At 42.1% G+C, this 22,740-nt stretch overlaps 2 protein-coding genes across 8 annotated transcripts in view; one reads left to right on the top strand and one right to left on the bottom strand.

Annotated features, from left to right (window-relative positions):
• Nucleotides 1-16,388, top strand: part of LOC137445223 (radial spoke head 10 homolog B2-like) — a 25,749-nt gene extending 9,361 nt beyond the window's left edge. For 6 of the 7 annotated variants that reach the window (XM_068146762.1, XM_068146763.1, XM_068146758.1 and 3 more), the window contains 6 exons: nucleotides 2,372-2,479; nucleotides 3,565-3,720; nucleotides 4,087-4,138; nucleotides 5,768-5,963; nucleotides 6,389-6,612; nucleotides 14,863-16,388. In XM_068146762.1, coding sequence (XP_068002863.1) covers nucleotides 2,372-2,479; nucleotides 3,565-3,720; nucleotides 4,087-4,138; nucleotides 5,768-5,963; nucleotides 6,389-6,581 — 705 coding nt within the window. In that variant the 3' untranslated portion in view covers nucleotides 6,582-6,612; nucleotides 14,863-16,388. Of the gene's footprint in view, nucleotides 1-2,371; nucleotides 2,480-3,564; nucleotides 3,721-4,086; nucleotides 4,139-5,767; nucleotides 5,964-6,388; nucleotides 6,613-14,862 lie in introns of those variants that run through there. The other variant, XM_068146764.1, reaches the window with a different exon arrangement.
• On the bottom strand, nucleotides 7,071-22,740 carry CCZ1 (CCZ1 homolog, vacuolar protein trafficking and biogenesis associated). The gene is made up of 15 exons (XM_068146765.1): nucleotides 22,550-22,740; nucleotides 20,713-20,810; nucleotides 20,504-20,597; nucleotides 20,332-20,406; nucleotides 19,386-19,433; nucleotides 18,691-18,774; nucleotides 16,383-16,558; nucleotides 15,689-15,770; nucleotides 15,009-15,070; nucleotides 14,033-14,144; nucleotides 13,436-13,469; nucleotides 12,972-13,089; nucleotides 10,674-10,832; nucleotides 9,482-9,609; nucleotides 7,071-7,424 (listed from the first exon to the last, which is right to left on the bottom strand). Exons 1-15 carry the CDS (start codon nucleotides 22,652-22,654, stop codon nucleotides 7,369-7,371), a joined length of 1,431 nt encoding a protein of 476 aa, XP_068002866.1. The 5' UTR covers nucleotides 22,655-22,740; the 3' UTR covers nucleotides 7,071-7,368.

Raw genomic sequence — 22,740 nt, 5'->3', positions numbered from 1 at the left:
TTCTTCATACAGACTGTCCAACAAACATTCAAGGGACACATGTTCCACAGAAATTATTCATGTACTTCTGCAGGATTGAAATCTGGTTTCATACTTGATCATTGGAGGTGTTTAGGAGGAGACTTGATAGGATGCTTGGTTGCATGGTTTAGTTGATTAGGTGGTGTTGGATGATGGGTTGGACGCGATGATCTTGAAAGTCTCTTCCCACATGGTCTGGTCTGGTCTATTCTATTCCTATTCTATTCCTATTCTATCCCATCTTAGACAAATGTGCTTTAAGGGAATATAAATATTTAGAATAGAATAGAATAAACCAGGTTGGAAGAGACCTTCAAGATCATCGTGTCCAACCTATCATCCAACACCACCCAACCAACTAAACCATGTAACCAAGCACCCCATCAAGTCTCCTCCTGAACACCTCCAATGATGGTGACTCCACTACCTCCCCGGGCAGCCTATTCCAATGGGCAATCACTCTCTCTGTGTAAAACTTCCTCCTGACCTCCAGCCTGAACTTCCCCTGGCGCAGCCTGAGACTGTGTCCTCTTGTTCTGGTGCTGGCTGCCTGGGAGAAGAGACCAACCTCTGCCTGTTTACAACCTCCCTTCAGGTAGTTGTAGAGAGCAATAAGGTCACCCCTGAGTCTCCTCCTCTCCAGGCTAAGCAGCCCCAGCTCCCTCAGTCTGTCCTCATAGGGCTTGTGTTGCAAGCCCCTCACTAACTTCATTGCCCTTCTCTGGACTCGTTCCAGCAAGTCAACATCCTTCCTAAACTGAGGGGCCCAGAACTGGACACAGTACTCGAGGTGTGGCCTAACCAGTGCAGTGTACAGGGGCAGAATGACCTCCCTGCTCCTGCTGGCCCCACTGTTCTTAATGCAGGCCAGGATGCCATTGGCCCTCCTGGCCACCTGGGCACACTGCAGGCTCATGTTCATCCTACCATATTTCTGCTGGTTGCTTTCCTCCTCTCCTCTTTGTAAAATGATTACATAAAACCATCTTATTGGTAGAACTCAGTGACTGGCAGGTTTTGAAACAACTCAGTAAACCATTTTAACAATGTATTAATTTAATATACTTCAAGATGAACATGAGATTTTTTACATTAAAATTCAGTAATTCAGAAACAGATGAAGATCACACTGAAACTAAGGAACACTTCCCATTGATGTGCCTGAGTCACTGTTTAAATCCAGGTTTAAAAAGACCTAATATTAAACAATCATTCAAAAGACCTAATATAAATATTGGCTGATAAACCAGTAATTTTTTTTATATTTTAATGTGTGGTCTTTTCCTGTTTGCAGATGACACCAAGTTAGGAGCAGATGTTAGTCAGTTAGAGGGTGGAAGGGCTCTGCAAAAGGACCTCGATTCACTGGACAGATGGGTGGAGTCCAGTGGGATGGCATTCAACAAGTCCAAGTGCCGAGTGCTGCACTTTGGCTACGGCAATCCCATGCAGAGCTACAGGCTGGGGTCGGAGTGGCTGGAGAGCTCCCAAACAGAGAGGGACCTGGGGGTGCTGATTGACAGCCACCTAAACATGAGCCAGCAGTGTGCCCAGGTGGCCAAGAAGGCCAGTGGTATCCTGGCCTGCATTAGGAATAGCGTGGCCAGCAGGAGCAGGGAAGTCATTGTGCCCCTGGACTCTGCATTGGTTAGGCCGCACCTTGAGTACTGTGTCCAGTTCTGGGCCCCTCAGTTTAAGAAGGACATCGAAACACTTGAACGTGTCCAGAGAAGGGCAACAAGGCTGGGGAGAGGCCTTGAACACAAGCCCTGTGAGGAGAGGCTGAGGGAGCTGGGATTGTTTAGCCTGGAGAAGAGGAGGCTCAGGGGTGACCTCATTGCCCTCTATGACTACCTGAAAGGTGGTTGTAGCCAGGAAGGGTTTGGTCTCTTCTCCCAGGCAACCAGCACCAGAACAAGAGGACACAGTCTCAAGCTGCGCCAGGGGAAGTTTAGGCTCGAGGTGAGGAGAAATTTCTTCACTGAGAGAGTCATTAGTCATTGGAACGGGCTGCCCAGGGAGGTGGTGGAGTCACCATCCCTGAAGGTGTTCAAGAGGAGATTGGACGTGGCACTTGGTGCCATGGTCTAGTCATAAGGTCTGTGGTGACAGGTCTGACTCGATGATCCTCGAGGTCTCTTCCAGCCTTGGCGATACTGTGGTACTGTACCGTTCAGGGAGAGTTCCCCTTCACTTCAGTAGGACCAGAATTTCATGCTGTTACATAATTTATGTACATGGACATATCACTTGTAACCACTAGAAATCTTGACACAGGCTTGAAAAGGGAGTTGGGTTGGGGCCTTGTGGGAATGCCATAAGTACCTTTAACATATTTACTCTCACCCAGGATTTTAAACTTCTCAGCAAACAATTAACTGCCTCAAGAGTTGTGGAAATACTTGTCAAAGACGGTCCCTCTGTACCTGATAGCAGCAACCCCAACCTGGAGCCAGAGGTGTGTATAGAAAAAGACATACCACAGTTCAGTGCTGGAGGATCAAATGAAATTACTTTTAAAGAATGCTGTAAATGATGTCTTATCTGCTACAACAGGAGGAATATTAATTTATGTTTAAAAATTAAGGCACAAATTTGAGCTTCTGTTTGTGTTGTCTTTGTTCTGCCTATGTCCTCTAGTTTAGCTCAGGTACTTCCCTCTTTCTCTTATTATCTTATCCTTAATACAGTCTCATTAAGCCTGACCATGAGGTAACTCCTTAAGAGTGCTGTAACCCAGAGGGTGAAATGCCTAAATCTGCCACCCTAGGAGATTGCTGCTGGTAGTGGTTCTGTCTGCAGGGCAGTTGCCTGACAATATGTGCATGCAGTGATTACACAGAAATGAATCACAGCACTTCCAGCTGCCAAGGCATGCACTGGAAATGTTAAGGTGGGTCAGTATTTGAGATGTGAACCCACTGATCATGAAAATCTGATGATCCAAGACACCTGGTTAGTGATGTGTGAAGTGCTGCTACCTCAGTGAGGCTGAGTAGTGACTGTAGAACTAGACTCTTATGCTGCCTGACAGCTGACCTGCTATGGAGGGCCTTCTCCCTTAAAGAATTGGCTCTTACTCAACGACCATCTATTGTAAATTACATAACTGAATGTATTGTTTTAAACAGTATCTAGTAAACTGAGCACACTCTGTAAGTCTTACTAAAGGATTCATTATACTTCCATTCTTGAGGTTTCTGGAAGCATTGTATGCAATTAAGTGTTTTGGGGAATAGCAATAGTTGTGTGTTACTTGTTAGAGAAATGTCTCATAGCTCCAGCTCCAGCAAAAATCTGTGCAGTATTTTAGTTCAGTATGACTTGTGTAAGGCATAACACAGTATATCACCTCCTGAATGTTTTGAGCTTTGGCTGTGTTCAGTTTTTCTTCAGAAGAGATGTTTAGCTAGATAAATGAGGCCAGTGAGGCTTCACAATTGCTTTTCAGTTCTTTTGCAGAGGCACATACATCCATTAATGAAGGGATTTTGCAAACATGAATTAATCACTGAGGTTTTTTTGTTGTTGTTTTAACTCTAGTTGGTTTTTCTTGAGTTTGTTGAAGCTCTCCTTGGTTGTGCATTGGTGTATGTTACCAGTGATATGCTTAAGGAGCAAGTAGCTCATGATAATCAGCAAAGAAGCTTTAGAGCCAAGAGTGTCTCCGAGGGAACCACAGAGTATTTTCTGTCCCAGGTAAAGTTGATGCAAGGCTGTTAAATATTATTGTATGTCCACTTAGAGGGTGAAGTCAGGCCTTGCAAATGTCCTGTGTTTCCTGAACATAGAACCATTTCCTTTTCTGGCATAAACAGTCATTGGATTGGGTCCTTCTGCTTTTTCTGTTTGTTGCTACCTTAGATTGCAAGATCAGTATAAACAGGTTTAAGGCATTTGCCTGTTTTCCTAGAAAACACTACTGAAATGTAAATGTCATTAACCAGGCATAATTGCAGAATGTTTTGGAGACAGGAATTTGCATGACTCAAGTGGATGTGTGATTGCACTTTATTTCAACACAAGTCCAGGCAGTGAGTAACTGAATTTAAAATTTCTTGGCAGCCACTGAGATCTCGTGAAGACAGAGAGCATTCTCTTGAAGAATTTCTACTGGGTGAGTACTGTAGTTAGCATAAGCACCTATAAGCAGTGGTGCTAGAGGAGATTCACTCTTGCTGTATCTTTGACTAACACAAAAAAAATCCCTTGTAGCTGTTGACTTGTGAAATGTTAATTACCTATGCAGATTTCAGCTTGTCACAAGAGGGCAGTACATGAACGTTAAGTCTGGGAAAGACTTTTTTTGAAGAACTTAATAATTACATGAGACATTTCAGTACATGCTTACATAGTTTCCCCTATTTTAAAATGCTACAGTTTATATCATAGTATCAGTCAGGGTTGGAAGGGACCACAAGGATCATCTAGTTCCAACCCCCCTGCCATGGGCAGGGACACCCCACACTAGATCAGGCTGGACAGAGCCTCATCCAGCCTGCTCTTAAACACCTCCAGGGACGGGGCCTTGACCACCCCCTGGACAACCCATTCCAGGGCTTCACCACTCTCATGGTGAAGAACCTCCTCCTCACATCCAGCCTGAATCTCCCCACCTCCAGCTTTCATTCCATTCACCCTAGTCCTATCACTACCTGAGATCCTGAGAAGTCCTTCCCCAGCCTTCTTGTAGGCCCCCTTCAGGTACTGGAAGGCCACAATGAGGTCACCTCGGAGCCTTCTCTTCTGCAGACTGAACAGCCCCAACGCCTTCAGTCTGTCCTCACAGGAGAGGTGCTCCAGCCCTCTGCTCATCCTCATGGCCCTTCTGGACAGTCCAGCACGTCCATATCCCTCTTGTAATAGGGGCTCCAGAACTGGAGGCAGTATTCCAGGTGGGGTCTCACCAGAGCTGAGTAGAGGGGGAGAATCACCTCCCTTGAGCTGCTGGCCACACTTCTCTTGCTGCAGCCATCTATAAGCTGTAGTTTGTGTTTATGAGAAGAGCCTCCTCTTTTTTTTCTTTTTTAAAGATATTACTACTATGTCTTGGGATTTTATTTAATAGAAGAATTATTAGTAATTGTGTGCCACCATTAGCTGGAATAAGATGTCTTATGACAGGCCAACATTAATGCAGAAGAAAAATCAATATGAGCATTTTTGTATGTTGAGGTCAGTAACCCTTAATGGTTGATGAGATCTCATCTGGCTTGGGTTTTGTGCTTAAGTGCTTTCAACAGACAAAGAATCCTAATAAATAGGCAGGGATCTTTGCACAGTGAGCAGCTCTTTCACTGCATGCTGGTGACTAAAAAGTGACTGATCTGAGGAACATTGTTTCTTCAAGAAGCAGCAGATAGGCCCTAGCCTACTTTTTGACAGTCACAATTGAATGCTTGCATGCAATTCCATTCTTTCAGGTAGTCTCCATTCCCCCCATGCACAGGAATCATGGATACTGAATTGTCATTAGATTACTGCAGAAGGCATTTGTCATAAGATTAAGGGAGAAAAGTTCTTATGTTTTTGATTCCATTCCAAGGGATGCAATCACTCTGACAATCCACAAAAGGGCCATCCCCTTTCTCACACACCAGTTCAACATTGTCACAGTTGTCATCTTCTGTACCATGCAGAAGTCCAGCATCCCTGTGGCAGAGGATCAGATTTGAAACAGCACAGTCCAAAACACTGGAAATAGAAATGCCCTGCTAAAGAAGTCTGTGTAATTTGCATGTTGCAGATGAACAAAAAGAAGCCAGAACTGAGCCAGATGAGGAGGTTAGTCTGTGGATGTGTCAGGTGCAGATCTTTTTTACAACTAAGTTGTTTCCCGCCTACCAGCATGAAAAAGTGCTGAGGGAAAAAATCAAAGAGAATCGAATACGGGATGCTGAATTCGCTGAGCTGAGGAAGATCAAGGATGAGGAGCTGGCAAAGTGAGTGTTGTATCTTGTCTTGAAGTACTGTTGTCTCTTCTACTAACAAAATGATAGAAAAGTGTGCTTTAATAACTACTTCATACTGTACCTGGGAAAATCAGCTCTGCCAGGTATAAGCACCATGCACAATGTAACTTGTGACTTCTGTTACTGCAAATACAGACTGCTTTCAGGTTATACAATGCTTATTTCCTGGCCTTTGAGCCCTGCTCTGTGTAAAGGCAGTGAAGATGTTAGCTCATAGGGTTTGGGGTTTTTTTATGTTCTGTTTTGTTTTTCTCACATGCTGGAATTCAGACTTGAAGTGGCAACTAGACAGATTTTCCATTTCTCTGCTGGTTTATACTGCTGCTACTGTGACTCTACCAATAATGGCTTAGCTCCCTCTTGAAGTACAGAAATGTACACTTTTTTTCACTCAGACTTATTGCTGAAAAAGAAGCAGAAGAGGCAAAAAGGCAAGAAGAAGCTGCAGCAAAAATATCTGACTCCAAGAGTACAGGTTTTCAGGAGGCAGAGAAGCCTGTCACGCTCCCTCCTAAGGAAGAGGCACCCATTGTAGCAGCCCCAGTTGCTACCAAGGTACCTGCTGGCAAAAAGAAAAAGAAGAAATAGATCTTCTGAGAACTGCTGAAGATTCCATTGAGTAAGTACTCTTTGAATGAGAAAAAACAGCAGGAGAACTATGCTTGCAGAAAGGTCTAAAATATAAGTTATGATTAAACTGTATGCACAAGACTTACTGGCTTCAGGGGGAAGCTGCTCTTGCAGGGGTCTAGGACAAGAGAATAAAGCCATTTACAGAAGCATAGCCCTTTGAACAGAACTATTCCAGTATTTGACTTGTAGATAAAAACTCTGAAAGTGCTACCTTGTCATGATCCTGTGTCCCAGTGAAACAGGTTCTGCTGAAAACACAGGCTATTTGACTGAAGTGCTGCATAGGAGCAAGTATTTAGGGGTTTGGCAAAGAGTCTCAAGCAGGAGCTACAAGGAACAGGTTAACTGAGAAAGGTCTCTGTTCAGGGGTCTCTTGTAACCAATCATTTCCCATTGTAGAAAGCAGCAGGAAGTCACACAAATGAACACAGGAAAACAAAAGGATGCCCTTAAAAGTGTAACAATTATTAGTTTTATTTTTCCAGTAAAATATTCACATAACAGTATCAGAATGGAATGGTACAGATGAGTTCAGCCTGGTTTGATTAGCTTGCACATAAACATTTTTAAAATCTAAAAATTTTATGATCAGAGTTTACAGCTTTTTAGTAGAAATTTTGATTCTTACAAAGCAAGTATTGCTTTACTATTGTCATTATTCCAGTCAATAATATGACTAATAACTTTTCATGTTGAACAACTGTCTGACATTGACATCTTCAATAAATCAGCCCTTTGCAGATCAATCCAAGAAGAAAATATTGTTAAACTGTGTTGCACAAAGTTTCTTCACTTCTTCTGTAAAAAAAAAAAAGAGAAAACATTTCAGCATGATTATGTTACAGGATAATAATAATAAACCAGGTTGGAAGAGACCTTCAAGAGCATCACGTCCAACCCATCAACCAATCCAACCCACCTAAACAACTAACCCATGGCACCAAGCACCCCATCAAGTCTCCTCCTAAACACCTCCAATGATGCAGACTCCACCACCTCCCTGGGCAGCCCATTCCAATGGGCAATCACTCTGTCTGTATAGAACTTCTTCCTAACCTCCAACCTAATCCTCCCCGGTGCAGCCTGAGACTGTGTCTCCTCTTCTTCTGGTGCTGGTTGGCTGGGAGAAGAGACCAACATCCACCTGTCTACAACCTCCCTTCAGGTAGTTGGAGAGAGCAATAAGGTCACCCCTGAGTCTCCTCCTCTCAAGGCTAAGCAAGCCCAGCTCCCTCAGTCTCTCCTCCTAGGGCTTGTGTTCCAAACTCCTCACCAACTTTGTTGCCCTTCTTTGGACCCATTCCAGCAAGTCAACATCCTTCCTAAACTGAGGGGCCCAGAACTGGACACAGTGCTCAAAGTGTGGCCTAACCACTGCAGGGTAGAGGGGCAGAATGACCTCCCTGCTCCTGCTGGCCACACTGTTCTTGATGCAGGCCAGGATGCCATTGGCCGTCTTGGATGCCTGGGCACACTGCAGGCTCATGTTCAGCCTACCATGAACCAGTACCCCCAGGTCCCTCTCTACCTGGCTCCTCTCCAGCCACTCTGACCCCAGCCTGTAGCACTGCATGGGCCTGCTGTGGACAATGTGCAGCACCTGGCACTTGGATGTGTTCAATCTCCTGCCCTTGGACTCTGCCTCTCTGCCCAGCCTGTTGAGGTCCCCCTGCAGAGCCTCTCTACCCTCCAGCAGATCAACTCCTGCCCCCGGCTTGGTGTCAGCAAATTTACTGATGATCGACTCAATGCCCTCATGCAGATCATCAATAAAGATATTAAAGAGCACAGGGCCCAGCACTGATCCTTCACAAGAGAAACCCTGGGGGCTCAGGGAGGAGAATACAACTAAATTCAAACAGAAAATACCCTAGGAGTCTCTAATGTAAAAATACACTTCATGTTATTCTCTCTTCAGACTTGACTCAATCTTTTGCTGACATTTCACACTGAAAAATGCTTTGTGCACTAAGTGGCTGAAGTGTCGGTGACAGGTTGAGTTTGCTGCTGGGCCATTCACCTTGTCAAATACTTAGCTTCAGGAAAGGGAAGTAAATTGTAACCCCTTTTCAGGAGAGGGAAAGGTTACAGTGGTCTGTTACAGGAACTCTAGTATGCACAACTTTTACTGTGTGCTGTTTAGCAGACACTGCTTCCTAAGTTTATCAGGCACAGACACACTGTAGGGCAGCTTTGACTCTGAAATACAATTAGAATTCAATTACCAATCACTGTTAAGTCATACCCTTTTTAAAATGTAGGTTTGCTAGGCTTTGCTCTTGGAAAAGTATCAGTTCTTTCCCACCATTCAAGTAATGACATCGCCTACTCTTAACACAGAGCCCAAATTGCTGCACTTGAGACTCCAAGTGCCATTTCTTGTACAGACACAGTAAGCTTTTAAATAGACTTTGTTAACTTGCACTCTTAGGCATAGTGAATTGTGTTCAAAACAACATTAGAAACGAGACAACAATGGAATGAGGATCACTGACAAGGTAGACATTATGTGTAAGTAACACACCCATGACTCACTGACAAATAAAACCTAATTCAGATGTAAATATGTTCATCTCTCATCCATAACACACTTCATTAATTACTCCTAAACTGAGCTCTCCTCTATTATTTGGAGGGGGAATAATGGCTGATTAATAATTGAGAACACCTACTGAATATTTATGCTGTTCTTTCACAGCTGGTACAAGGCAGACTAAAACCTTATGCAGACTTACCTGGTGTATCATAGATCAATCCCTCTCTAGATTTCTTGGGAGATGGATTTTATTACTTCTCCAGGGACATACATTTTAGTAGTAACTGTATTTAAAGGTAATAAAAAAACCAATCCTTACCATTCACTTCAATCAGATTTGCATTTTTTTGATTCAAAATAACATACAGTTCTCGCTGGTCAGACTTTTTCCCAACTACCCAGTAATCACTCATTGCCTTCACAATAATTTCCTCATCTTCATCAACTCTGAAAGAAGTTTTAGAAAGTAAAGAAGGTGGCAGCAAGTTCATCTTCAACAGCTTAATTTCTAATCACCTCAATGGCATAAATTGTGCAGCATCAAAGAGCAATTGCTAGTACTAACTCAAGTGTAGTTCAGCAATCCAAGATGAAGGCTTCATAAATGGCTGCTTAGGACAATTACATCCCCAGAGCAGTAAATCGGTACTAAGTGTCCAGCAACCCAACCCTCCAGTGCTCTGAAGAAAACAGCTATCCTCCACACAAAGGACACACTTTGAGTTATGATTTGCTACACAGTGACTAAATACAGCAAGCTGGAGATGGTATGGTGACACAGCATTCACACAAGCAGTAGTTAACCTGGAACTAAACCATGCTCAACAACTATATATTGTATAAAGCTGTTGCTGATGAAACAGTCTTACTTCCTTTACACAAAAATTAAAGCCTTGTGCTTAAGCAGAATAGGGAAATTGCCAGTCATTAATAAAGAGATGTAGACACCCCAGTCATTCAGCATTTTCATGTCATTATTAATTTTCATAGTGAAGATGGGCTCTCCCACCTTGGAGCACAATACCCAGTAACAAGAAGCCAGTTATCTTCTCTATCAGCAGTACTGCAATAACTGCAATTGTCTGGTCCCCACAAGCAGACAGCTGTTTCAGAGGAGGCTGTAAACAGCCAGAAGCAGGAGTCCCTGTCCTTTGTACTACTTACACAGGGAGGAGACAGACTTAAGTCCAGAAGCACAAGGCTTGATTCCCCTTTTACATTGTAATAGCTATTCTGAAACTTCAAACAGATTAGATATTTCCTTGGATATAGGCCCTGGCCCTTCCTAAAATTACTTTTAAAAGGACAAAAGAAGTTTTGTTTCAGACTACTAAACCTACACAAAATACCAAACATGATCCATGTTACACCACGTACCTCACAGAGCTATGAACAGCCAAGCATCAACAAAATGGCATGAAAGATTCACTCATTTGAAAAAACACATTAAAAACTTAAAACTCTGCTTTTAGAGAGGAAGAGTTACAGACTATTTAATAGTTAAGCATTACCTGGAGAAGTCACTGTTGATGTCACCGAGAATCTTCATGAGGTCAGGGTGAACAGATGCAAGTGATACACTGGGTGTTTTCCTCATGTGAATGGTACTTTTCTCTGCCAGGTTCATGTGATTGAAATAGATAAACTTAAACTGCGGCTCCTTCTCAGCCCTAGGAAGATTGTTAAAAAAACAAACAGCACATGAACACTGACACATTCTATAGGCACAGGCTTCACAGAGAACAGGAACAAGCCAGTGCAAAGCTTGCTCAGACATCCTGAAGCTATCCTCACAGTGCAGAGACTCAAGTATGTTGAGACGTGTAGCATGGTCAAACTTGATTTTAATGCACTTTTTTTTCCATTTTGGTTTGTGTGTTTTTTGGTTTCTTTTTAAGAAAAGGCAAGCCTGCAACCCCAACCACTTTTTCCCCCTCTGCTGTTTGGGCTGCTAGTAAATAGACACTTGGAATCTAAAGGCTTTGTCCCACATCCCTGTAGTAGTTTGCTTGCATTTTTCTAATGAGCTCTTTTTAATCTGTGCTGATTTTGTTTCCTTGCTGCTCTCCCCTATGTCAGTCCAATCTGATGCTAGGTCTTTAGTTTGATTAGCAAGCAATCCTCCACTCATGTCTTTGTTTTTAGTTACAATCAAAAGAAAGAATTCCTTGATTCAGGCAATTAAGACTTCCTCCCATCTTTTCTGTGAGTCAAGCAAGATACTATCTTCAAACTCCTGCCTTGGAAGTCTTCCTCCTTTTTCCTCTTTTATTAATACCAAATCTGTCACTTAGAGCTGTAGTTTCGGTAGATGTCACAACAAATTCAGACTGGCAAAAACTGGCTATGGCAATTGGTACTTGAGGCTATCTATTATTTAGAATTGGGGAGATACTGTGATGACACCACTCACCTTAGCAAACAACCAGATACCCCCTTCCTCTCTGTCACCCAGATGCATTAGTGTCAAGAAACTGTATCATGTTTTTGAGACACCACGGCATTAAACTTTCAAAAGAGTTAAAGCTGCCAAAGCCAGTCCCAGGTGACATTTAAAAACCCCAAGTTTAATGATTTAGTAGATTGGCACAATTTCAAGCACATCCTATTCTATACCCTGCAGTTTTGCTGATCTGGCACACTACCACTGAAGGAGTTCAGTCGCACACCTATCTTCAGTTTAAATCCGCTTCTGTCGTATCCAATGCTCTTCTTGCTTCCCCAACTAACACATCTATCTAGAAGTAAATAGAATTTTAGGGATAGTCAGCTATGGTTCTAAGGGAAGTGCATTTAAAGCATTAACATCCTTTTTCACTTGACTTTCCTTTTTTGCCCTTCACGTATTTCTCTTAGTCCTGCAAAGCAGAAGAAAAGAAGACAGCTTTTTTCCTCACCTACTACACATTCCAATGCTTCAAGAAGCAGTAATTCTGGAAAAAAAAAGTACTCAGCTCTAAAGCCTGCATTGTAATCAAATAATCCACTCACTAAAACCTCCATTTCAAACTGGTAAAAATTGTTCTAGTATCTCGAGTTCCATTTTCCTTTTTGGACTTGAAACAGAGTTGAGAGTTACATACACTCAGCCCAAGCTCTAAAGTACTTGTGTCTAAGGCAACGCTCAGAGTGGTGTCAGCATCCACTTGAGGTGGAAAATGCAGGTCTTTCAACATCATAAAAAGCAGCAAATTGGGAAGGCAGAAGTCAAAGGAAATGAGCATAAAGATGGATGTGGGCACCAAGATAGTGACAGTTCTTAATTTAAAACTACAACAAAACAAACCAGCCACCAAACAACACCCCCCCCAGAAAAAAGCCCTCCATAAAACCAACCAACCAAACTCTAACATTCTACTACCCTAAGGGCTGAGGTTCTGTTTCCCTCAAGAAAAGGTAGAAAGCATCAACTGAAGATTTTGCAGGAACTGATACTTCTCTACTTCAACATGAGGGACAGTGACAGAAGCCCACCACTTCAGCTGTCATTTTGGCCATCCTGTAAGCACTTCTGCCAGCACGTTTTCTGCAACAGTTACGCCCGTACAGGAAAAAGGTTTCGGTTACACAATGAGCGTTCTATCCTAAATTAATAACATGAGTGTTGTTACTGCAGGCAGACCTAATTAAGCCAGAACAGGTACTTTACAAATGCTTAAGATGCAGAAAGGTTGATAAACATCATTTAAGCACACAGATAACTTAATACGTTATTTGGCCTCATGTTACCATTATTTAAGCAGTTCATTAAACCTAATTTATGGCCAACTAAGGAGGGACTGCAACAGGAAGAGAAAAGTGGTACAAACCCTGATATTCTCTTGTTGATGTTGTATTGTTCACATATATCTGATGCTAACACGGTGAGTTGAGGCCCAACAATGCTGTCCAGTTTACGGCAAAACTCCAGCGTAGGTGGAATTGAAGCTAGGTGGTGGGTAAGGAAAAAAGGGAGAGGTGAGATTCTCTTCTCACAGCTGAAGGTTACATTTCTTTGCCCACTTTCTCTCAGTGACAGTCCTGGGACATAACCATTCCATTGTAACCTTAGGGATGATTTTGAAGGCGCCTGGCTAACTACAGCAGTATGGAGTCATTTTATTGTGTAAATGGAGTTACTTATACCACTGGAGCCAAATTCAAAAGACTGATAAAAGCATCCAGGAAGAAGAGATTCAAGTAACAGCATATTTTTCCTAAGTAAAGCAAGTTGCATGTGAAATAGCATTTTGTACTATGTCTTGCCAATTAAGTGGAGCTAATTGGTACTTACCATCAATCATAAAGCAGACAGCTGCACTCATGGCCTGGAACAAAAAAAGCAGAAAAACATTTACAGTAGGTTAGCTCAACTACCTCAAATAAATGACAATACTTCAGTGAGGTTACACACAAGTAAACCAGTTAAATTACAACAACAAAAGAAAAGCCATCTACTTTAGAGGTAATGCTTCTGTAGGATAATCCCTTTGTAATCTTGCACAATACAGGATTCTAAAAATCAGCCCAGTTAACCATTTTTAAGCTGTAGGGGAAGGGGTTACCTGAAAATGCATTTTATGCAAGGATGTATGTCTGCAAGAAACTTGCATTTACTGAGCAATGCTACACAAAGCCAGGTATGAGACTACTTGAAGTAACTAAGACTGGCCTTCTGTTTAAATAAAGCAACTGTTTGTTGTGAGAAGGGGGCAGGAGAGGGGAAAAGAGGATTCAAGCTTTAAAGCTTGTTGCTAGAAACACCAGGGAGCTTTCTGTCTCTTTGCTTTAACCTGGGCATATCAATGCATCTTTCTGTACACTTCCTGAGTACTTCACATCACTGTCTTCACCTAACTCTGTGGAATGACTGCAGAGAAAACTGTAATACCTTATAAACGATTAAATGAAGCTCTTCGTAACTGTCGTCAGTGTTAACAAATATCTTAGGGAAACGGCATTTTGCTTCTGGATCATTAAGATTTAAAGGTCCAGTCAGAAACCTAGAATATAATTTAACAGGTCAGATGCAATGAATTCATGCCTTTCAGTTGTTCCTATTTAACAGCAGTTCTTGCAATTAGCAATTACTTGCATGTATGAATCTGTTTGAATACAATGCTGAGTTCTCAGCTGTGCAGATAGGCACAGAGCCCTTAATATATTATATCAGCACTTATATTTTCGAAGCAGTATTTGAATTTGTGCCCTAGAGAGTTAGAGAGACAGGATCAGAAAGCCAGAATAATACTAAAGAAAATAAACTGCACAGATCAAAGGAAAAACAAGACTCTTTTTGCTGGGAAGGTACTTATTTTTCTTTCAAACAGTACATTTTAGTTGGTGTTAGAAGCACCTTAAACTTAGGGCAGTGGGGAGGGTGGAACAGGGAGCATGTGCCAGTGCCTCAATCCCAAAAGAAAACAATAAATCAGGTAGGAGGAATTTTCATGATTGAAGAAAGATGTCCAAACCCACAATTATCCAAAATAGTGTTGCACAGCTGCTTAGGTACAGAATTCCCCACTCTGACATGCTAAGCATGGGCGGTGCGGGGGGAATGAAAAATAGATACAATCTACACCTTTGTCTGAGGTGCATGACTAAAAAGAAGTAACCAAAGGAGTTCCAAACCTTTTGATGTAGTACATTAAGAGCAATAGGGAATCCAAAGAAATCTGCAGTAATGTTAATGAAGCCTTTTCCCTTTTCTCCCCAAAGGTCAAGTTTCACATTGCACCAACTACCGTGCAACCCTCTGGAATGAGCTGCACCTGGAATATGTACTCAAAACACATGTACTCCTCCTCCCAAACTTTTGCCCTTGAGGGAAGTAGCAGCAGCTGGTGACAGTAAACAAGAGCTACCTTCCATAGTGTTGTAGATTTCCTGGCATTTCAGCACGTATTGGAGAATCTCTACCTGCTAACTGAAGTGAAAAAGAACAGATAAGGAAACACAGCTCAGAGGTACTTTGCTACATTTTGTGCACTGTCTTTAAACCAAATTCAAAGCAAACCATTTGCAGAAATTGCCACTCAGGAAGCTGTATTCTCTGTGTAAAAAGAAGTAAGTAAAGCTAAAGTGTAAAAGATGCTTGATAAACCAGGGAGTTTAATTTTGCATTTACTGATTGTGAAGTTTAGCTTATGGAGCTTTTGGATGGAGGGAAGGATAATGACTCCATGTGGTCTTATGGCCTTCCACACTGCATTTAGTCATCAAGCTGAAGGGATTCATTTGCAGTACTGAGGAGTCTGCAGGTATCAACATTCAGTAAACTCCCTATCACCTCCCCATGTTCAAGTTACCAGCACTATTCATACTGTTAGGTGCAAATACTACTGACTGCAGTGAAAACAACACACCTCTGAATTCCTAAACTAAAACTTAGAGAGGGAGGAGAGAGATAATCCTCTTTGGTATTTTAGCCCTTAGTGGTACCAGACAAACAGAAATTAAAAGAGGAAAAATAACCCAAACAAAAGCTAGGAACTAACAACCACCTCCACCCCTGCCTCCCCAAAACAAATGCTAATTGCCACACCTCAGGCTCCATGTGCCTTGGAAACAGAGATGTTGTGAGATATTTGTACAAAATTCTCATGTCATCTTGTTCCAGTCCACTCCTAGACCAGGGAGAAACACAAGTGATATTTGTGCTGCAGTCCAGATCACACATTTTCTGCTAACTAAAATTCAGGCAAAGCACCTGCCAAAGCAGGGTACATTTCAGTGTCTCAGCAGATTAAATCCCAGAACATTTACTTTTAATAAAATGTTAGTTAATTTGCTAAATACAAAACATGCAGAATGCCTATAAACCATAAGAAAAAGACAAACAACATTTAAATAAAGATGAAGTCTGCTGTACCTAAGTCCATTTTTAAGCAGAACTCTTCCCAAGCACTGCAACTTGCTGGTTCAGAAATATATAAAGGATAATCCTTTAATTAACCTATACTAGAAGTCCTACAAGAGGAACTTGTGTATATGCAGTCTCTTGTGATGGAAATGACAAAGACACTTCTCTAGCTACTCCTCAAACCAGCTTCAAAGTAATCATTTGGTACAGGCTAGAGATTTTTAAAGCTGAAGACCAATACCTTTCTTATGTATCACTCATCCTACCATTTCTCATGTTCATGCAACTCTTTCACTGAGTCAAAAGCTTTGCTACTATGACACTTTTTTATAGGATGAGAATTGAAGACACACAAAAGAATCCTTTTAGTACCTACCAGATAAGCTGGTCATTGTAGAGAAATGCAGTATACTTGACTATGTTCAGGCTCTCTTCCATCCTATTAATAAATGACTGAATTTTCAAGTAAGTCATTTTATCCAGTGGAAAGAAGCTGATTCCACAAAACACATCCAGCAGATCACAAGACTGTAAATGCAGTGTCTGCAAGTACTAGAGAATAATGACAGTCGATTTTCAGACTGCAGAAAACTTCCAGTGTGTAGATTTAAATTACAAATTTGAGTCTCATGCCTGGTAATCTACACTAACAGTACCAACCCCCCCCCCCCCCCCCCAAAAAAAACCCAAACCAAATAAACCACCAACCCTTCCAGTTCTCCTTCATATGGGGATGCCCTTTTCAGTAGAGCCTGTAGCAACACAAGAGGTGATGGACTACTAAGAGTAGATTCAGACTAGATATAAGGAAGAAATCTTTTATGCTGAGGATGGTGATACACTGGCACAAGTTGCCCAGAGAGGGGAGAGATGCTCCATCCCTGTAAACATTCAAAGGCAATTTGGATGGGGCTCTGAGCAACCTGAAATAGTAGATTTCCCTGCTCACTGCAGGGAGGGGTGCACTGAATGAGCTTTAAAGGTCCCTTCAAACCCAAACCATTCTATGAGTCTATGTGTGAGAGTGTGTTAATGTGATTCCAAGTGTCACAGCAACAACAGTATTGAAGCCTATTAAGTATTTAAGAGCAAGCACAGCCTATCTTACTAACATTTCTATGGAGTTCTGAAATTAAATCTTACCAGATAAATCCATTAGCCTTCATTGTGCAAAGATAGTGTCTATGATTCTCTTTTCTCCTTACCAAAAGATTTCATATGCACTATCAGATGCTCTGCTCTGTGAAAGATGAGTTATCCAGTGGCTCCCTCTACAGTCATTTCACACTACCAAAAGACCCAAGTAAATACAAATAGTATGACAGATCTCTGTCACAGTTTACAATCCAACACTCATTTCCTTTCAGAGTTTCAATGTGGTTTAAGCCTGCCAGTAACACATAGCCAATTTATTCAACAGGGCTATAACTGGACAACTTTTCCTTGGATTCCTTTCTGGTATACAAATCTATTACAATTTTAACTTCAGTAGGAACTTCAAAGGAAAACAACAGTTTTAAAGATACAAATCTATTGCTTCCCCTTTTTGCCATGTTCTGCTTTTTTAATTTAGTCAAAAATATACAGTCAGCTCATGAAACAAATACTGTTTATGCCAACAGTGTTCATTCTAGTCTACCAGAGTCTTAAAAAACACAAGCAAAAATCCTCCCCAAATCCACAAACAAAGGCTGTCCTAAGAATCAAGCTGTATTGTACTTCTGTTTCCACTGTCACAACATTGTGTTCTTCTAAAAACTCAGGAGAACAAAGCTGTAAGCATCAGTATACAGTGTCTGCACTCCACCATGAGCAAAGATAGCAATAGTAAAATCTTTACCACAAGAGAATTAACTGCTGACAGCAGTCCCCTGTTTCCTTTCATGCAAACAACAAAAGTGGGGTTGCCATGTTTTAAAGCTAGCTTGATGAAACTTTGCATGTAGGAGCCTGAAATTCTGCCACAGACTACTCACTTATGTGAAAAATACCTGAAAAATATTTGATTGATTTCTTGCTTAGAGATAGGTTTTGCTTTCCATCCTTTCAGTACAACACATAAAGACTGAAGTTAAATTCTGAAGAGCAGTGATATCAAGGAAGTATTTCCTGAAACCTTATCAGGCACTATTACTAATTCCATGTGGGTGGTGGAGGAAATAAAATGACATTACTTCACAGTACTATGGGACTTTGAGTCTGTGCACACAGGTTGTGGAATCTCCATCCCTGGATGTTTTCAAGACTCAACAAGTCACAAGCCCTTTGCAGCCCAATTTGATTTCAGTGTTATCCTTACTTTAAGTAGGAGGTTGAACTGGATGGCTTCTCAGATTGCTCCCAACCTGAATGATTCTGCAACAGTTATTCAAACAGGACTGTTCTCATGCTAACCAATTCAAACATTAAAACAGAATTTCCAAAGAAAGAACATGATTCCCCTGGGGAAAAGATATCCAGCAGCTAAGCTGTCCCTATTGTGGTTCAACTCCACTTAAAGAATCTACCAAGTTGGTAAGAAGCAGGAAATCATTCAGAAAAACAAGGAACCAGACTTTATGTTGCCAGCACACCTTTTCCACTACCTATTATTTAGAGTCACACTGCAGCCACTTTGAGAAGATCTTTGCTTTTGACTTCCAACACAGAATCACGCTGTATGTGCCTGAAAAAGAAGGTCTTACCCGATGGAAGAATTTCTCTAGTCTCTCCTTTAGAACTTTTACACCTCCATCTTCCATGGCTTTCAGGAATGTGCCATTGAAAAGCTAATAGTTAAAAGGAAAAAATAAAAGCAGTCAGGTAATCATTTGGTAAAGTCAGATTATGGTTGGACTCAATGATCTTAAAGGTCTTTTCCAACCAAAATGATTCTGTGATTTACAGCAATTTCCTACAACTTGGCCATGAATACAGCTAAATTCCAAGCCAGCTCCTGTTTCTCAGTACTTGGTCTCCACACAAATCCAAATGTTCCCCTCTTTCATTAAAAAAGTCCCTCAGACTTGCAGAGTCCAGGCACATGAGGAAGAGAGGGAGAATCAGAGAAGGAAACATATCTTATACTCGTTTTGAAATGACAGCTTGATGGCCTTTATCCAGTATTGTTTCTCCAACAGATAATAGCTAACACCATGAAAATCAAACCTTTAGTAATGTAACTACCCATGAAAAAAGGAAATCTGGATTTCACAGAAACTAGAAAGCTCTTATTTTTACCAGCACAGCTAACTGCAAAAGCTTTACTTTTCTCTTCCATCAACACCATTACAGCTTCAGGAAGAGAACAGACAATAGTAATGAGACAAGAATGTCAAAGCTGTGATGAGCTTACACATCCAAATGGTACAAGAGGAGGACTCTCTAATATTAACTCTACCTTGTACATGCTGTAGCACTGCTGTAGGACCGAACTATAAACCTTGTCCTGCAGAAAAAAGGGCAGGATATTAGTATATACACAGGCAGAATTTCAAGCATTTGGGCCAAGTCACATGCTTCCAAAGAGCCAGCAAAAACACAAATCAAGAGAAATTGATCTCTGAAACATTAAATAGCATTTTCAGTCAGCATCAGGACATCTCTTTGTACTTAAGATAACAGTTACAGATAGTGCCCTTCCCTAAGGCCACTGGTGAGTGAAAATGAACTTTCTGACTAGTTTTCTTTTCATCAAAAGCTAAGAGATGGGACACCTTAACAGGCTTTTACTAGGCTAGGATCTTAACCCAGATGAAAAGAAGACTATTTTATTGTTTGTCTGGCAAAACAGAGTGCCTGCAACACCAATCCTTTTCTTAGAACACAATGAGGAGCAGAGGCAGCGTAAGCAACCAGCATTTTATTATCCCACCCTTCCAAATACCCTTCCTGTACACAGTTAAACTGACATAATGATACTGCAGTTTGGACAAGAAATCCAGGAAAGTTATGAGGTGTCTGTGTTTCCAGATTATTAGTGAAGATTGCTAGTAATCTTAAAGTAACAATGGATGTTTATTTTTATTAGGTTTAAGTCATTTAAAATCTTGGAAGAACTTTATTAGAGCCTAAGAAATACTCACTTATTCCAAGCTAAAGGTCTCAGAGCTGTGTATTTGACTGATGTTTACTGGGTGAGTTTGAAATGCTATCTAGATAATTCTCTTGCTCTTTTCTCTGCATGTGATGGAAAGTACTTCCCCCCTTTTTCAGTTTATGGAGATATATTATATATACACATAAAAATAATTTTGGCAGCAGTTCAAGAAGAATCAAACTAAGGTATTTCTGGAGGTACTCTTAAAATACAATGTAGCCCAACCTCCCCAAGCATTAAGCCTTACCAGTAATTCTTCTTCCTGATATTCATAGACCGGCTTTCCATCTTTGTGCTTTTCTATGATGGGATTCCGTACAACCTAGAAAGTGGAACAGGCTGGCATTAGACAATGCAGAATGCATTGAGAACAGTGCAATATGATGGTTTAGAAATATGGATATCACATGCATAAATACCATGACCATCCAGAAGTTTTCTTCAGGTTCATGGAAAAATTGTCTGTTCTTTTGCGTGTGTAGGGATTTTGCAGGCTTTGTTGGACTGAAGGTCCTGGAAAGAAGGCATGTATGTAGATACAGACATGTATACACACAAAATGAACACATAGGAATGGGAAATACAGGGCTTGTGCTAATACACTGAGCCATGCAGCCAGACTTCATACCTTGTGAACTGTATGATAGCTTCACATAGTCCCACGTTTCTAATTTTTTCATTCTTTTCTACTTCATTTGGGTGGTAGAAGAGAATCTTCTTTTCTTCCTAAAATTTGATGAGAGTCAAAGCAAATCCATTTTAATAGAATCAGGAGTTGAAATTGTAATCCCTTCATTTCCTAGGCAGAATTCTATCTTGTACCTAAGTGGGCTTCTGTAATAATGCATAAAGGGCATAGTTAAGCGCACTTAAGCAGTCACTCATCCCGAGGTATCTCAAAATGCTTTATAAATTGAAGACCATTGAAATCATAGGGCCTAGTCACTTCACAGCTCATTCAAAGCAAGATTAGTTTCAAAGCCAGATCAAAGCATGGCTAGCTTCAAAGCTAGCTCAGATTGCTCAAGGCATTGTCCAGTTAAGTTACAAAGCTCTGTGAAGACGGAGATTCCACAGCCTTTCAGGGTCCTTCTCTGCTGGTTGGCTACTTCACTGTGACAAAATTTTTCTTCTCTCTCATCAGAACTTGCCTTGCTCAAACTTCTTCCATTACCTCTCATCTTTTCACTTCAAGAGCCTGACTCTATCCTCTACAGGTAGAGAGAGGAAGAAAGCCATTGCACCTCCTTCCACATCACCTCTTAAGGCCACATAAATCCACTTATCTAAGGCTCTCTCGGTACATCACAAAATTCAGCCCCCTGACCAACTATGGGGCCCTCCACTGGGCTTGCTCCAGACTGTATTTGTCCTGCTCTGGGAAGCCCCAGAGGAACACAGTGCCCACCAGCAGTCTCACAAGTGTTGAAGAGAGGGGAAGCAATCACTTCACTTGACCTGCTCACTCACTCACACAAGCCTGGCATGCTGGTAGTTTTCACTGCCACAAGGGCACACTGCTGATTCACGTACCACCTCCTGGTCCTGTTCTGCAAAATCGCTTTCTAACCAGTCAGCCCCTGGTCTGTCATCGTGCATGACGTTATTGTATCCCACAGCCAGGACTCTGCATTTGCCTTCACTTAATCTCAGGAGGTTTTGGCTTGCCCATTTCCCCAGCTCACTGTGGGTCCCTCTGAACAGCAGCCCTGCCCTCTAGTGTATCAGCAGCCTTCCTTGAGCTGGAGTCACCCACGGACTTGTTGAGAGTGCACTCAGCCTCATCGCCCGGTCATTAATAAGGCTGTAAGAACACTGCCCTGCTCAAAACCTATTAAAACTAAAGGTTATCATATGAAGCATACAATCAGCTGCTATCTAAAAATAGTCTATAGCTTCCTGAATTTACTTATTAAAGATCACAATGGCAAGAAAATACTAGCAATAACCAAGTCCAACACTAGGCTTTCTACCATGTTGTAGCTACCTGGATAAACTATTTGTGTAAGTTAATGCATCAGTGAAACATAGTTACTAACAGACCGGCTCTCCATCTACAGTATTTTACGTGCTACTGCTCATAACAGCCTCGGTTACTGTTCCTTTTTAGTCTGAATCAGAGGCAGATCTAAATGTAGGTGGCACTTGTCCCTGGCCTCGCTGAGGACAGCTGACACACAAGCCCCAGGTGTTCACCAGGTGGCCACGGGCAGGCAGAGCTGCGGGTCCCACCCCCCCAGCCAAGCACCGGTGCTTGCCGAGCCGCCTTTGTCTGGTGATGCTCCGCTGGGGGAAGAGTTAATCCCGCGGGCACATGCTACGGCCCAGGCATTAGGAAGGAATGACAGCACGGCCAAGACAGCCGCCGCGGGGCCCGCTGCGGCAACCGAACCCGGGACAGAGCTGGGCCGAGAGGGTGCCCTCCTCTTCCCACAGCCCCGGGACGCGACGCCCCGCGCCGGTACCTCTCCCTCTTTGGGCCCCAGCTTGGGATTATAGATGAAGAAACTGAGCAGGGTCGGAGCGATCTGTTTCTCCTGGCCGGCTCCCCCTGCCGCCGCCGTCGCCATGCTGAGCCTGAAGTGAGAGCGCCTGGGGCCGGCAGCCGCCACACACCATCAGGGAGCAACCCAGAGCCCGGCGCCGGCCCCGCAAC

Source organism: Melanerpes formicivorus, unplaced genomic scaffold (genome assembly GCF_026170545.1).
Source record: "Melanerpes formicivorus ecotype bairdi unplaced genomic scaffold, bMelFor1.0.p_v2 SCAF_14, whole genome shotgun sequence".
NCBI classification, from domain to species: Eukaryota; Metazoa; Chordata; class Aves; order Piciformes; family Picidae; genus Melanerpes; species Melanerpes formicivorus.
The sequence above is the reverse complement of the archived record's forward strand: the minus strand, read 5'-3'. Positions and strand labels throughout refer to the sequence as shown.